The sequence below is a fragment of the Nycticebus coucang genome, chromosome 10, assembly GCF_027406575.1.
Source record: "Nycticebus coucang isolate mNycCou1 chromosome 10, mNycCou1.pri, whole genome shotgun sequence".
Lineage (NCBI taxonomy): Eukaryota > Metazoa > Chordata > Mammalia > Primates > Lorisidae > Nycticebus > Nycticebus coucang.
The window spans coordinates 126,252,818-126,268,268 of record NC_069789.1 but is presented as its reverse complement, the minus strand read 5'-3'; the positions used below and the strand labels follow the sequence as shown (position 1 = coordinate 126,268,268).

At 40.4% G+C, this 15,451-nt stretch overlaps 1 protein-coding gene across 11 annotated transcripts in view; it reads right to left on the bottom strand.

Moving 5' to 3' along the window:
• ZNF565 (zinc finger protein 565) overlaps positions 1 to 15,451 on the bottom strand; it is an 80,872-nt gene that overhangs the window by 52,865 nt on the left and 12,556 nt on the right. For 8 of the 11 annotated variants that reach the window (XM_053603940.1, XM_053603945.1, XM_053603943.1 and 5 more), the window contains 3 exons: positions 13,004 to 13,130; positions 12,684 to 12,770; positions 1,496 to 4,976 (listed from right to left, as the gene is read on the bottom strand). In XM_053603940.1, coding sequence (XP_053459915.1) covers positions 3,259 to 4,976; positions 12,684 to 12,770; positions 13,004 to 13,130 — 1,932 coding nt within the window. In that variant the 3' untranslated portion in view covers positions 1,496 to 3,258. Of the gene's footprint in view, positions 1 to 1,495; positions 4,977 to 10,588; positions 10,820 to 12,129; positions 12,370 to 12,683; positions 12,771 to 13,003; positions 13,131 to 15,451 lie in introns of those variants that run through there. The other 3 variants (XM_053603950.1, XM_053603948.1, XM_053603951.1) reach the window with 3 other exon arrangements.

Genomic DNA, 15,451 nt, shown 5'->3' with positions numbered 1-15,451 from the left:
GATCACATAGGTTAAATTGATATACTTTCTCTTTGTAACGTAATGTGTAATAAACATTCATCACTACTCTTTGTCATTGTGAAAATGTGTGAGAAGAGGACCAGCCAATTGGGTAAGTTTTTCATGTAGATAATGCTGAAAGAACTGGAGATAGAGAAAACTCACAAACTGATGTTGAAGTCTTTTGTGAATGAGGAGTGTTTTCATTTACTAGGGCAACTATAAAAAATAATACAAGCTTGGTGGCTTGAAAAGTAGGGCCAAAGAGCCCACAGTTCTATTTGGCTGTCTGGTGTAAGGTCACTGGACAAATGCAGACAGTCACGTCAATTTTTCTAACTGCAAACAAAACTAGTTTTAATTTTTAATTTTTTAAATTTTTATTTATTTATTTTTGTAGAGACAAAGAGTCTCACTGTACTGCCCTCGGGTAGAGTGCTGTGGTGTCACACAGCTCACAGCAACCTCTAACTCTTGGGCTTACGCGATTCTCTTGCCTCAGTCTCCCGAGCAGCTTAGTTTTAATTTTTTGAATTTCATTTAGTGGAAATGATTATCTGGTTGCCTGAGTAGTTGAGAAAATTGAGGGTTCTTCTTTGCTATATATCCAGGAAGTTAAATTCACAGGAGAAAAAACAAAATGAGAAGATCAAGTCTCATTTGATCTTTATCAAGATAAAGAATGTGGTTATCAGGTAAACATGTGATCTCCATTTATATCACTGCACCCAGTGTACTGTCTAATAGTTTTAATGTCAGACACTTGAGCCACAAACTATCTTCCTGCTTACTCAGGTACAGCTTACAGTTCTAAATATGTTTTTGAAAAATTGCATTTAGGCCAGGTGCTGTGGCTAATGCCTGTAATCCCAGCACTTGGCCACCCAAGGCGGGTGGATTGCCTGAGTTCACAGGTCAGCTTTGAGCCAGAGTGAGACCCCGCCTCTAAAAATAGCTGTGCATTGTGGTGGGCTCCCATAGTCCCAGCTACTTGAGAGGCTGAGGCATGAGATCACTTGAACCCAAGAGTGAGGTTGCTGTGAACTATGATACCATGGGACTCTACCAAGGAAAACAAAATGAAACTATCAAAAAATAAAAAGAATTGCACTGAATTTCCTACTGACTTTTGTTACATTCAGTGATTTTATGTGTACTAAATGTTGGTTATAAGTAATCCTTCCCAAGAAGGGCCTTCAATAAACACTGTTTAAATTGCTGCTAAGCTGGGGACTATTCTCACAGAAAAGATTTGCTGGGAGTTACTGTCTTAGTTTTCCAATTTTGAAACAGTGGTGTCACAGCTCACAGTAACTCACCTCAAATTCTTGGGCTTAAGTGATTCTCTTGCCTCAGTGTCCCAAGTAGCTGGGACTACTGGCACCCACCATAATGCCCAGCTATGTTTTTTGTTGTTGTTGTAGTTGTTATTGGTGTTTGGCAGGCCGGGGCTGGGTTGGAACCCTCCTGCCCTGGTGTATGTGGCTGGCACCCTAACCACTGAACTACAGGCACTGAGCCTCTAGTAATTTTTTAATTGGGATTTTCAGAAACTTTTATTTCCTGTGAGATTAAGGTATGAAAGCCTTATTTCATAGAAATTATTTTTCTCAATGTTTCCTGTGACTACTTTCTAATTTTACTTATCTATTCCCCTTACAAGCATCCCTTTCTCTTATATGAATTTCAATTCTTTGATGTTAAGATGTAAGCAATGGCTAAAATACCCCTAAAATTATTGACAACTATAGGAGTTCCCTCAAATATGAATTCTCTGGTTTTGTTTTGTAAGGGCTGAGTGACAGGTAAAGGTCTTGTTACATTTATTGCATTCCTATATCCACAATAGCCACATAATTACCAATTATAAATTTCCTTTTTAGTAGGAATTTCCCATTTTGAATGACTATTAAAGACCTTTCCAAGTTGATTACAATTGTATCTGTTTCTGTCCAAAATGTATCATCTCATGTTGAGAAAGGTCTGAAAGTTTTGGCACTACTTGCCACAGCTAAAGAAACTAATATGCACCTTAGACTCAATAATTCCAGTCCTAGGCATAAAATCAACAGAAATATTAACCCTACCCCCAAAAGACATAAACAAGAATACTTAACAGCAGTTTTATTTATTATAACACAAAATTATAAAAAATACAAATATCCATTAATAGGATAATATATTCTTAAAATGGAATTGTATACAAAATTACTGCTACATGCAATAATGTACACAAAAATCTCAAAATCTTAAAAATGTTCACAGAAGAATTCATGATGTGTTATAAAAATACAAAGTTTAAAAACATGCAAAAACTGCTTTATGATATAGGCTAGGGATATGGTAATCTTTAGGGAAGTAGCAACTAACTGCTTTTTATTACACAGAGTGCAATGAGAAATACAGTTCATACTTTCTCTTATGTAGACTGATGCTTATAATCATTTTGTACTTTGCCTCTGCATGTATTATGTATTTTCTTTTTTTGAGACAGAGTCTCACTTTGTTGCCCTTGGTAAAGTGCTATGACGTCACAGCTCACAGCAACCTCCAGCTCTTGGGCTTAGGTGATTCTCTTGCCTTAGCCTCCCATGTAGCTGGGACTACAGATGCCCACCACAACTCCTGACTATTTTTTTGTTGCAGTTTGGCTGGGGCTGGGTTCAAACCTGCCACCCTTGGTATATGGGGCCAGTGCCTTACTCTCTGAGCCACAGGCGCTACCTGTTATGTATTTTTTAATATAAACCACTTAAGTCAGCAGGAGCAGTTGAAAAGTTTAAAAGTTAGCTTCATATATAATACAGTTCTATAATAATGACAACCTTTTTTTGTGACAGTTTCAAGGTGTCACCCTCAGTAGAGTGCTGTTGCATCACAGCTTACAGCATCCTCAAACTCTTGGGCTTAAGCAAATTCTTTTGCCTCAGCCTCCCATGTAGCTGGGACTACAGGCACTCACCACAACACCCAGCTATTTTCTTCTTGCAGTTGTCATTGTTGTTTAGCTGGCCTGACTGGGCTCAAACCCACCAGCCTCAGTGCATGTGGCTGGTGCTGTAACCACTGTGCAATGGGCGCCGAGCTTACAGCATCTATTTTATATGGTAGTAAACCATAGAGAAATCCTTATGTGGTATGGTACTTTAGTAACTATTACATTTGTGATTAAAATGACATTAAAATGTTTAAGCATGCTTTTCTTTTTAAAACTAAAGGTTTACAATAACAGAATTCACAACGATATCACACCATTTATTATATTTCAATGTTTTCTCCATTGTGAGTTCTTTGATGGACAATGAGGTTTCTCTTATAACTGAAGGACTTCGCACAGTCATTACATACATAGGGCTTCTCTCCTGTGTGAGTTCTCTGATGTACAATGAGATTTGTCTTCTGACGGAAGCATTTCCCACATTCATTACATTTGTATGGTTTCTCTCCTGTATGAGTTCTTTGATGATGAATGAGATATGACTTCCTGCTAAAGGCTTTCCCACACTGAGGACATTCATAGGACTTCTGTCCTGTGTGTATTTTCTGATGTACAGTCAGGGTTGCTTTCTGGCGAAAGGACTTGCCACATTCATTACAGATATAAGGTTTTTCCCCTGTATGAATTCTCTGATGTAGATTAAGATTTGTCTTCTGGCTGAATGATTTCCCACATTCATTACATTCATATGGTTTCTCTCCTGTGTGAGTTCTATGATGATCAATGAGGTATGACTTCATTCTAAAGGCCTTCCCACAGTGAGGACATTCATAAGATTTCTCCCCTGTATGTGTTCTCTGATGTGCTACGAGAGTTGTCTTCTGGCGGAAGGACTTTCCACACTCATTACAAATATAGGGTTTCTCCTCATTATGCGTTTTCTCATGAAGAGCAAGAGTTGTCTTCTGGGAGAAGGACTTCCCACATTCATTACAAATATAGGGCTTTTCCCCTGTATGAGTTCTTTGATGTACAGTAAGGTTTGCCTTCTGGTGAAAGGACTTTCCACATTCTTTACAAATATAAGGTTTTTCCCCTGTATGAATTCTCTGATGTAGAGAGAGTGTTGTCTTCTGGCGGAAGGACTTCCCACAGTCATTACACACATACGGTTTTTCTCCAGTGTGAGTTCTCTGATGACGAATGAGATGTGACTTCAATCTGAAGGCATTCCTACACTGCAGACATTCATATGATTTCTCACCTGTGTGTGTTCTCTGATGATCAGTGAGGGCTGTCTTGAGGCGGAAGGACTTACCACATTCATTACAAACAAAGGGTTTCTCTCCTGTGTGGGTTCTTTGATGATCAATAAGGTATGACTTCCTTCTAAATGCATTTCCACATTGATGACATTGATAGGGTTTTTCCTCTGTGTGAATTCCCTGATGCAGGATCAATACTGACTTCCTGCAAAAAGATTTCCCACATTCACTGCATGTATGTTTCTTCTCAACATTAGTTGCTCTTCTCTTTCTATTATATAAAGATGGGTTTTCCCCTCTGTAAGCTCTAGTATGTGTAATTAAGCCTCCTCTTTTAAGGAATGATTTCTCACAGTTGTTATATCCAAATGACTGTACTGATGTTTCCGTTTTCTGATAATGCATAAGCACTTCATTATGACTAAAAGACCTGGCACTTTGACTATGGGATTTGACTTCAGGATGAGCTGTCTCTTGCTTAGTACTGAGCAGTGATTTCCCACATCCATTACACTCACTACGTCTTTTTGTTGTAGGATTTAGATTACTGATGATTAATTCTGAAACATTTCTCAAAATCTTTCCATGAGTGCCGTATTCAGGAGGTAGATTTTTTGCATTAACAGGGTTTTTGCCTAGTATAAATGTCTTTTCATATAAATTATTCTTCTGGTTAACCATTTTTTTATGGTTGATACATACAACTGATCTAGAATACTTATCTTGGTGTTCCTTGAATTTCACTAAAAAGTCTTCGGCTTTCCAATTTTCTTCTAGAAAAGAATATAGTTAATAACAATATGTGAATCTTCACATATATGCTATGAAAAGGAATTTTACTATAATCTAGAGATGAGGCCAAAATAGACTCAGAAAAAACTACTCCTGCCTAGATTTAAAGAAACACACAACCTTTTTTTTTTTAAGACACAGAGTCTCACTTTGTTACCCTCAGTAGAGTGCCCTGGAGTTACAGCTCACAGCAACCTCCAGCTCTTGAGCTTAGGTGATTCTCTTGCCTCAGCCTCCTGAGTAGCTAGGACTACAGGCACCTGCCACAACGCCTGGCTATTTTTTTGTTGCAGTTTGGCCAGGGACAGGTTTGAACCTACCACCCTCAGTATATGGGGCTGGCACCCTACTCACTGAGCCACAGGCACCACCTGAAACACACAACCTTCACAAAAACTGCTTCAGTGTGGCAAAGGATGAAAAAATAAGTAGTAAATATTACGAATACCTCTTTCAGTTTGCATGAGAACTACACAGAAAAAGTGAAACAAACTAAGAAGTCAAAAAATGGTGATAGGACTGATGGTTAGATAAGCAGATTTAGAGATAATGGTGGGAACCTGTCAAAGGCATTAAACTATAAGTAGAATGAACAAGAAAAATTTGAAATATTTATTCAAGGAAGGGGCGGTGCCTGTGGCTCAGTGAGTAGGGTGCCGGCCCCATATGCCGAGGGTGGCAGGTTCAGGCCCAGCCTTGGCCAAACTGCAACAACAACAAAAAAAAAATAGCCGGGCGTTGTGGCGGGCGCCTGTAGTCCCAGCTGCTCGGGAGGCTGAGGCAAGAGAATCGCGTAAGCCCAAGAGTTAGAGGTTGCTGTGAGCCGTGTGACGCCACGGCACTCTACCCAAGGGCGGTACAGTGAGACTCTGTCTCTACAAAAAAGAAATATTTACTCACGGAAAATATCAGAGGATATTTTGGAGGATCCAAACTGCCTTAACTTTTACACATGCGCCCCCGGATTACATGGTAAAATACTTGCAGTTGTTCCACTCACCGCCCCCTCCATATAGCCATTATTGGCTACTTAAACGATTTAAGTATCAATTAATTTTCTAATATTTAGAAAAACAATCCTATAGTCTATGCTATCATCCTCTATATACGTGAATTTTCTCTTATGAAACAAGAATTATGAAAATACTTCTAATAGGAATATTAAAACAGGTTAGAATATTCAATTACTCTATTCTGACTACTGCTAAATCACTTTTTTTTTTTTGAGACAGACTCTCACTATATCACCCTTGTAGAGTACTGTGGCATCACAGCTCACAGCAACCTCAAACTCTTGGGCTTAAGTGATTCTGTTGCCTCAGCTTCCCAAGTAGCTGGGACTATAGGCAGCTGCCACAATGCCTGGCTAGTTTTTGTTGTTGTTGCAGTTGTCAATGTTTAGCAGGCCCAGGCCAGGTTCGAACATACCAGCCCTGGTGTATGTGGCTGGTTCTCTAACCAACTGAGCTACGGTGCCAAGCCTAAATCAGTTCTTTTGAAATTGTTCAATGACAAAACTCTCATGATCAGAAACTCTAACTATTCTTTTCAGTTGCTGACTTATTTTTCAGGATTACAGAAAAGACTGGTTCGTCTTTTCCCAATGCAGTATCATTGGTTTCCTCCAATTTTTCATATGGCAGACCAGATTGTTTAACTAAATAATGTTATCCTCTTTTATTTTATAAACTTATAGCTATTTCTGATGTTAGCTGTCTTACAATTTATCAACATCTAAAGCTCAAAAAACTATGGCTTCCTTGAGTCTATTACCCCTAATATTAACACACACAAGAAATTTCTCCTATTAAAAACCTTTACATTGGGCGGCACCTGTGGCTCAGTGAGTAGGGCACCAGCCCCATTTACTGAGGGTGGTGGGTTTGAACCTGGCCCCAGCCAAACTGCAACAAAAAATGGCTGAGCTTTGTGATGGGCGCCTGTAGTCCTAGCTACTTGGGAGGCTGAGGCAAAAGAATTGCCTAAGTCCAAGACCTGGAGGTTGCTGTGAGCTGTGACACCATGACACTCTGTCTCTAAAAACAAACAAACAAACAAACAAAAAAACTTTACATCACCTAGATTCACGTTTTATATTCACACATGTTTTCAGGGTCCACATATATGACAAATCTTGTTCTTTGGCCTTCATCAGGTCTAATATTTATTGCCCTGTGAATACCTTACTTATTCCTAATCACAAGCCTATTGTTGTGATGTTCTTTTAATTAATTAGCTTGCCTTATTCTTACTTGTATTTAGGTAATCTTTAACGAAATCCTTCTGTCCATGATCACAAAAATCCTTTACATATTTCCCCCAACACTTTAAGGTTTGTTTCTTTAAAACTTGAACATAGGGCGGCGCCTGTGGCTCAGTCGGTAAGGTGCCAGCCCCATATACCAAGGGTGGCGGGTTCAAACCCGGCCCCGGCTGAACTGCAACCAAAAAATAGCTGGGCGTTGTGGCGGGTGCCTGTAGTCCCAGCTACTCGGGAGGCTGAGGCAAGAGAATCTCTTAAGCCCGGGAGTTGGAGGTTGCTGTGAGCTGTGTGATGCCATGGCACTCTACCGAGGGCCATAAAGTGAGACTCTGTCTCTACAAAAAAAAAAAAAAAAAAAAACTTGAACATAATTGTGGTCTGGAAAAACCATTTTAAGAAATTTTTAACAATCTTGCAATCTGACAGAAATATTTTATTGGTTATCTCTTTAAACCCGTAAAGTTTACATTATTATATTATCACCATATTATCATAGTTACGTGGTGTTTGGCAAAATCCAACCACTTCAAACGAAATCTACAGGGCTACAGGTATGTACCTGTAGTCCCAGCTAGTGGGGAGGCTTATAGAGGAGGCTTATTGAGCCAGGAATTCAAGGCCAGCCTGAGTAATCATAGCAAGACCTCATCTCTTAAAAAAAAAAAATTAACAAAAAACATCTTTAGGGCCATAGCCTGAACTGATATATCTAAAAGGAAATGACCAGTACATGCTTTCTTTCTTTTTTGAAACAGAGTCTCACTTTGTCACCCTTGGTAGAGTGCCGTAGTGTCAGAGCTCACAGCAACCTCAAACTCCTGGGCTCAAGCAATTCTCTTGCCTCAGCCTCCTGAGTAGCTTGGACTACAGACACCTGCCACAACACTGGGCGATAGTACATGCTTTCTAAATAGATGAAAAAGATAACTCTCCTATATAGCTCCATGAAGAATTAAAGCAGTCAATACTGAATACTTAACTTTTTTTTTTTTGAGACAGAATCTCACTGTGTTGCCCTAGGGTTGAATGACTTCGTGTCATCATAGTTCACAGCAACCTCAAATTTTGGCGCTAAAGTGATCCTCATGTTTCAGCTTCCCAAGTAGCTGGGACTATAGGTACCTGCCACAATGCCCAGCTGATTTTTCTTTTTTAGAAGAGACATGTTGCCACTCTTGCTCAGGGTGGTTTCAAACTTCTGAGCTCAAGCAATCCACCTGCCTTGGCCTCTCAGAGTGCTAGGATTACAGGCATCAGCCAGAGCCCAAGCCATACTTAACCTGTTAAATACTATAGCAATAAAGAGTCAAAGGAGGGCGGCGCCTGTGGCTCAAAGGACGTAGGGCACTGGCCCCATATGCCAGATGTGGTAGCTTCAATCCCAGCCCAGGCCAAAAACTGCAAAAATAAAGAAAAAAAGAAAGAAACAAATGAAGACATAAAGCAAAACAAAATTATTAAAAAAAAAAAAAAAAACAAGGGCGGCGCCTGTGGCTCAGTTGGTAAGGCACTGGCCCCATATACGGAGGGTGGCGGGTTCAAACCCGGCCCCGGCTGAACTGCAACCAAAAAATAGCTGGGTATTGTGGCGGGCGCCTGTAGTCCCAGCTACTCGGGAGGCTGAGGCAAGAGAATTGCTTAAGCCCAGGAGTTGGAGGTTGCTGTGAGCTATGTGATGCCACGGCACTCTACCAAGGGCCATAAAGTGAGACACTGTCTCTACAAAAAACAAAACAAAACAAACAAAAAAAAAAACGGCTGGTGCCTGTGGCTCAAAGGAGTAGGGCGCCAGCCCCATATGCCGGAGGTGGCGGGTTCAAACCCAGCCCTGGCCAAAAACTGCAACAAAAAAAAAGTCAAAGGACATCTTACTTTTAGGGAAAGTAATCCTTAAGAATACACAATGTATATTTAAGTATCAAATTATATAATCATATAATTGTGTGTGTGTGTTATAGTTAATAGGCAGCAGAGAAATTCAGAAAAATGAAAAGTAGTTATGATGTGGAGTAATCAAGGAATAGTTCATGGAGAAACATTGAGACTTAAAAAGTACTTAGCATATGGAAGGGAGAACACACAATCAATTACCTATGTGATGACAAAGCCTACATTTAGGAGAAAATTTAGGAAACTAGAGCAAATGGAAATTAGCAAGAACTTTCTCCAAGAGTAAGTTGAAAAGACCAGGTAAGAACTCACTGTAGGCTCGGCACCTGTAGCTCAAGCGGCTAGGGCGCCAGCCACATACACCAGAGCTGTAGGGGTTGAATCCAGCCCTGGCCTGCCAAACAACAAGTACAACAACAAAATACCCGGGCATTGTGGCAGGCGCCTGTAGTCCTAGCTACTTGGGAGGCTGAGGCAAGGGAATTGCTTAAGTCCAAGAGTTGGAGGTTGCTGTGAGCTGTGACACCCTAGCACCCTACCCAGGGCAACACCTTGAGACTCTAAGAAAAAAAAAAGAATGTATTGTGACAGTCCCTGAAAGAAGATGAATTCCAATTTCACATAATTAGTAATAAAAATAAGGAACACTGATAGTATATCTTGTTAGAAAAGTAACAACATACGTATGAATGAATTAGAACAAAAATTATAATGAAGATATGAAATAAGACAGTTGTCATTTTGTACAATGTCAGTAAGAAATGATAATATGGGAGGATGTTAATATATTTCATAGGCTGATAAACATAACACAAACTGTGAAAAGACCCATAAGAAATGATAATAAGAGACAGAAGAAACAAGCTGATTTCATGGCCGGAACAAAATAAGTTAGAAATAGATAATGAGGGCTTGGTGCCTGTAGCCCAACGGTTAGAGCACCAGCCACATACACCAAGGCTGGCAGGTTTGAACCCGGCCCAGGCCTGCTATACAACAACGACAATGGCAACAACAACAAAAATAGCCGGGCGTTGTGGCAAGCACCTGTAGTCCCAGCTACTTGGGAGGCTGAGGCAAGAGAATCGCGTAAGCCCAAGAGTTTGAGGTTACTGTGAGCTGCAACGCCATAGCACTCTACCAAGGGTGACATAATGAACCTCTGTCTCAAAAAAAAAAAAAGAAGAAATAGATAATGAGAAAGAATTTAAGAGCTGGGAATATTAGTGATTTTCATTTCTGAGCCACTGTCAGAAAATAGGTGAGGTGCCAGACTGTAATACTCCCAAAGGACTAGAGTTAAGGTAGGAGAAATGCATGAGTTTCCTGATACTAGAGCCATGTACATAAAACAATGACCTGAAGTTCTGAGAATGGATGGGATTATTATAATTTAAAGGTAGATGATTTGCTAATTAAAGAAATAAGATTGGGTGGCACCTGTGGCTCAGTGAGTAGGGTGCTGGTCCCATATGCTGAGGGTGGCGGGTTCAAACCCAGCCCTGGCCAAACTGCAACAAAAAAATAGCCGGGCGTTGTGGCAGGCACCTGTTGTCCCAGCTGCTTGGGAGGCTGAGGCAAGAGAATCACGTAAGCCCAAGAGTTGGAGGTTGCTGTGAGCTGTGTGACGCCACGGCACTCTACCGAGGGTGGTACAGTGAGACTCTGTCTCTACAAAAAAAAAAAGAAAAAGAAAAGGAAATAAGATTGAGAGGCCAATGAAACAATATAAATTTATTTTAAAAAGTAAAATGTTTAGGCAGGGCGCGGTGGCTCATGCCTGGAATCCTAGCACTCTGGGAGGCCGAGGCAGGTAAATCATCTGAGCTCATAGGTTGGGGACCAGCCTGAGCAAGAGCAAGACCCGTCTCTAAAAAATAGCTGGGCATGGGCGCCGCCTGTGGCTCAAAGGAATAGGGTGCCAGCCCCATATGCCAGAGGTGGTGGGTTCAAACCCAGCCCTGGCCAAAAAAAAAAACAAAAAACAAAAAACTGCAAAAAAAAATTAAATAAAAAAGCTGGCCACTGTGACAGGCACCTATAGTCTCAGCTACTCAGGAGGCTCAGGCAAGAGAATCGCTGGAGTCCAACAGTTTGAGGTTGCAGTGAGCTATGATGTCACAGTATTCTACTGAGGTTGATAAAATGAGACTCTGTCTCAAAAAAAAAAAAAAGAAAAAGAAAAGGTAAAATGTTTGACTATTATGTGTCAGACATTGTTCAGGCAATATAGGTATAGTAGTGAAGAAAAGAAACAAAATTATAAATAAGCATTTAATGAATCAGGATAAAAATAAGTTGCTGTTGTTTTAGCCAAACCAAGGGTTAATTTCAAGAATAACAACCAGCAATATAAAATGTACCAGAAAGGGCTCAACACCCATAGCACAGTGGTTATGGTGCCAGCTACATACATAGAGGGTGGCGGGTTCGAACCCAGCCCGGGCCAGCTAAACAAACAAAAAAATAGCCAGGCTTTGTGGTGGGTGCCTGTAGTCCCAGCTATCTGGGAGGATGAGGCAAGAAAATCGCTTAAGTCTAAGAATTTGAGATTGTTGTGAGCTGTGATGCCCCGGCACTCTACCAGGGCAACATAGTGAGAATCTGTCTTAAAAAAAAGAAAAAAAATGTACCAGAAAGGTATAATGGAATAAAGTCTGGAATTATCAGTGTAGGCTGAGGCAAATGAGTTTTAAAATTACTAGCTAAAGGGTGGCGCCTGTGGCTAAAGGAGTAGGGCGCCGGTCCCATATGCCAGAGGTGGCGGGTTCAAACCTAGCCCCGGCCAAAATCCAAAAAAAAAAAAAAAAAATTACCAGCTAGATTTATGGTGAAAATGGGAACTTAGATTTGGCACAGAACACATATCTGAGGTATTATGATGGATGAGTTAAAAAGAAAATGATAAGGAGAGGAACATTAACCAAGAATTTTCTCTTTTATAAAGACAGATTTAAGAATATCTGAAAGAGGCTCGGCACCTGTGACTCAAGCGGCTAAGGCGCCAGCCACATACACCTGAACTGGCAGGTACGAATCCAGCCCAGGCCCACCAAACAACAATGACGGCTGCAACCAAAAAAGAGCCAGGCGTTGTGGCAGGCGCCTGTAGTCCCAGCTACTTGGGAGGCAGAGGCAGGAGAATTGCTTGAGCCCAGAAGTTGGAGGTTGCTGTGAGCTGTGGTGCCATGGCATTCTACCCAGGGTGACAGCTTGAGGCTCTGTCTCAAAAAAAAAAAAAAAGAATATCTGAAAGAAAAAAATCTATCACAATAGCAAGGACTGATGAAAGAGACACAAATCAAGAAGAAAGATCTAAACAAAACGGTTATAGTGTATTTTGAGTAAGTGACAAATATCTTTGATAACATCAAATATAGGAGAAAATGTAGATAGAATGATATTTAAGTCATATTTTCCAAAGGTCAGTTGCCTTTAAAGATACTCCTAAAACATTTCAAAGGTATGCTACCCACTATCTTACCCCATTAAATTTACTTTCCACTAGATTTCTGCCTGGGAGACACAAACTCACCTAAGCAGGTATGACCTGCAAACGATGCCCATGGCTCTTCTCCTCGTTCCAACCTGAGGATCACATCAGGTTTGGTCATGTGACACCCTGATAAAGGAAAATAAGACTTATGTTTGTTGTCCTTTACTACCATTGAAAAATGAGTAAGGTGCGTGGTTCAGTACCACAAACTGAAAAGCTCATTTGTTTAACAGTAAACTTAGCACCCAGCAGTGGGTTAAGACATTTTCATTTTTCCAACCCCTGAATTTCAAGACTAAATTTAGGCAGTTTGAGAGAAAATATATGTCACTGAAAGTTTCAAAAGGAGTTTTTCTTACCCACAGAGATGAGGTGGCAATAGTTTTCCAACATCACATCCATATATAGAGTCTTTTGTGCAGGATCCAGGTGCTGCCATTCCTCCTGAGTAAAGTCCACAGTCACATCTTTGAATGACACCAATCCCTGAAATGGGTGGAACTATAATTAGGGCAGGTTGAGCAGATTCTGGGGACTGTTCCTTTCTGGCTTCATATAAAAACTTTACTAAGGGGCGGCACCTGTGGCTCAAAGGAGTAGGGTGCCGGCCCCATATGCCAGAGGTGGCAGGTTCAAACCCAGTCCCGGCTAAAAACTGCAAAAAAAAAAAGAAAATCAATTTCCCTGTTTCATGATTTTACATTATAGGAGAAACAAATATCATGATATAACTACCTGTCACTGACTACAGTAGTATCAGACAAAATAGACTTCAAGTTGAGGAGTATTACTACTAGAGACAAACAGGGACATTTCATAATAATAGGAGTAAATACTTCAGGAAAATGTTATAATCACTGAATCATGGTTAATGTTAATATATTTACCAGATGCCATAGCTCATGTCTGTAATCCTAGCTCTTTGTGAGGCCAAGGCGGATGGACTGCTTGAACTCAAGAGCTCGAGACTAGCCTTTGCAAGAATAAGACCTCATCTCTATTAAAAAAATGGAAAAACTGGCTCGGCGCCTGTGGCTCAAGCAGCTAAGGCACCAGCCACATACACCTGAGCTGGCGGGTTCGAATCCAGCCTAGGCCCACCAAACAATGGTGGCTGCAACCAAAAAATAGCTGGGCGTTGTGGCGGGCGCCTCTAGTCCCAGCTAACTGGGAGGCAGAGACAGGAGAATCGCTTGAGCCCAGGGAATGGAGGTTGCTGTGAGCTGTAATGCCACGGCACTCTACCCAGGGGTGACAGCTTGAGGCCCTGTCTCAAAAAAAAAAAAAGACAAAGAAAAACTGAAGCAAGGGGCTCACTCAAGCCCAAGAGTTTGAGGTTCTGTGAGCTATGATGATGCCTTGGCATTCTACCCATGGTGACAGAGTAAGACTCTGTCTGCAAACAAAACAAAACAAAAGAAAAAAATATATATATACACACACATATATATATTTGTCAATAACAGAACCAAAGAGGGAAAAATCCGTAAACATATAGAATATCTAAAAGATATTATCAATCAATCAACCATCTAACCCAATTTGACATTTATAGAAAACTACTTTCATTAATTTCACAATAAATATTCAAGAGCAAAACCAGAACATTAACAAGTGTCAAGAGCTTAAAGACAAATCTGCATGGATATATTTCTCTGAAAGTAACAGAACTAAATATGTATCAATAGATAAGATATCTAGATAAGCCCCAAATGTCTGGAAATTAAACAATACATTTTTAAATAACCTGTTTGAATTTAAAGAATAAAAAGGAAATTTTCAGAAAAAATTCCGAACTAAGTAAAAATAGGTTAAAATTTGCAGATGCAACTAAAGCAGGTTCCAAGAGAAAATTATAACTTTAAATGCTTATTTTAGAAAATAAGAAATCAATAGCTGGGTGTTGTGGCGGGTGCCTGTAGTCCCAGCTACTTGGGAGGCTGAGGCAAGAGAATCGCCTAAGCCCAGGAGTTGGAGGTTGCTGTGAGCTGTGATGCCACAGCACTCTACCGAGGGCCATAAAGTGAGACTCTGTCTCTACAAAAAAAAAAAAAAAAAGAAAATAAGAAATGTATAAAATCAATAATTCAAACTTCTTCTTCTTTTTTTTTTTTTTTGTAGAGACAGAGTTTCACTTTATTGCCCTGGGTAGAGTGCCGTGGCATCACACAGCTCACAGCAACCTCCAACTCCTGGGCTTAGGCGATTCTCCTGCCTCAGCCTCCCGAGTAGCTGGAACTACAGGTGCCCGCCACAACGCCCGGCTATTTTTTGTTGCAGTTTGGCTGGGGCTGGGCTCGAACCCGCCACCCTCGGTACATGGGGCCGGTGCCCTGCTCACTGAGCCACAGGCGCCGCCCAATAATTCAAACTTCTATTTCATAAAAGTTAAAAAAAAAATTAAACCCCAAACAAGAAGAAAATAATAAAGAAGAAAGCAAAAATTGACTGACAAGGCTGAGGTAGAAGGGTAGCTTGACCCAGGATTTCAAGTTTGGCCTGGGCAACACGAAAAAATGAATAATAGAGAAAGTCAACAAAACATGGTGCGAAATTCTTGAAAATTATCAATAAAATTGAAAAACTTCTAGCTAGATGGATTTCAGAAAAAAAGGACAACAAATAAACTGACCACTATTAGATACTACAAATATTAAACAGATAAGAAGATTCTAAACAAACTAAAGGCAAAAAATTAGAAATGCAGATGAAATAGACATTTCAGAAAGATGAATTACTAAAGCAGTGGCCCTCAATCTGTAGGTCAGGACCCACAGGAACTGTGTTAAAGGGCGATGGCATTAGGA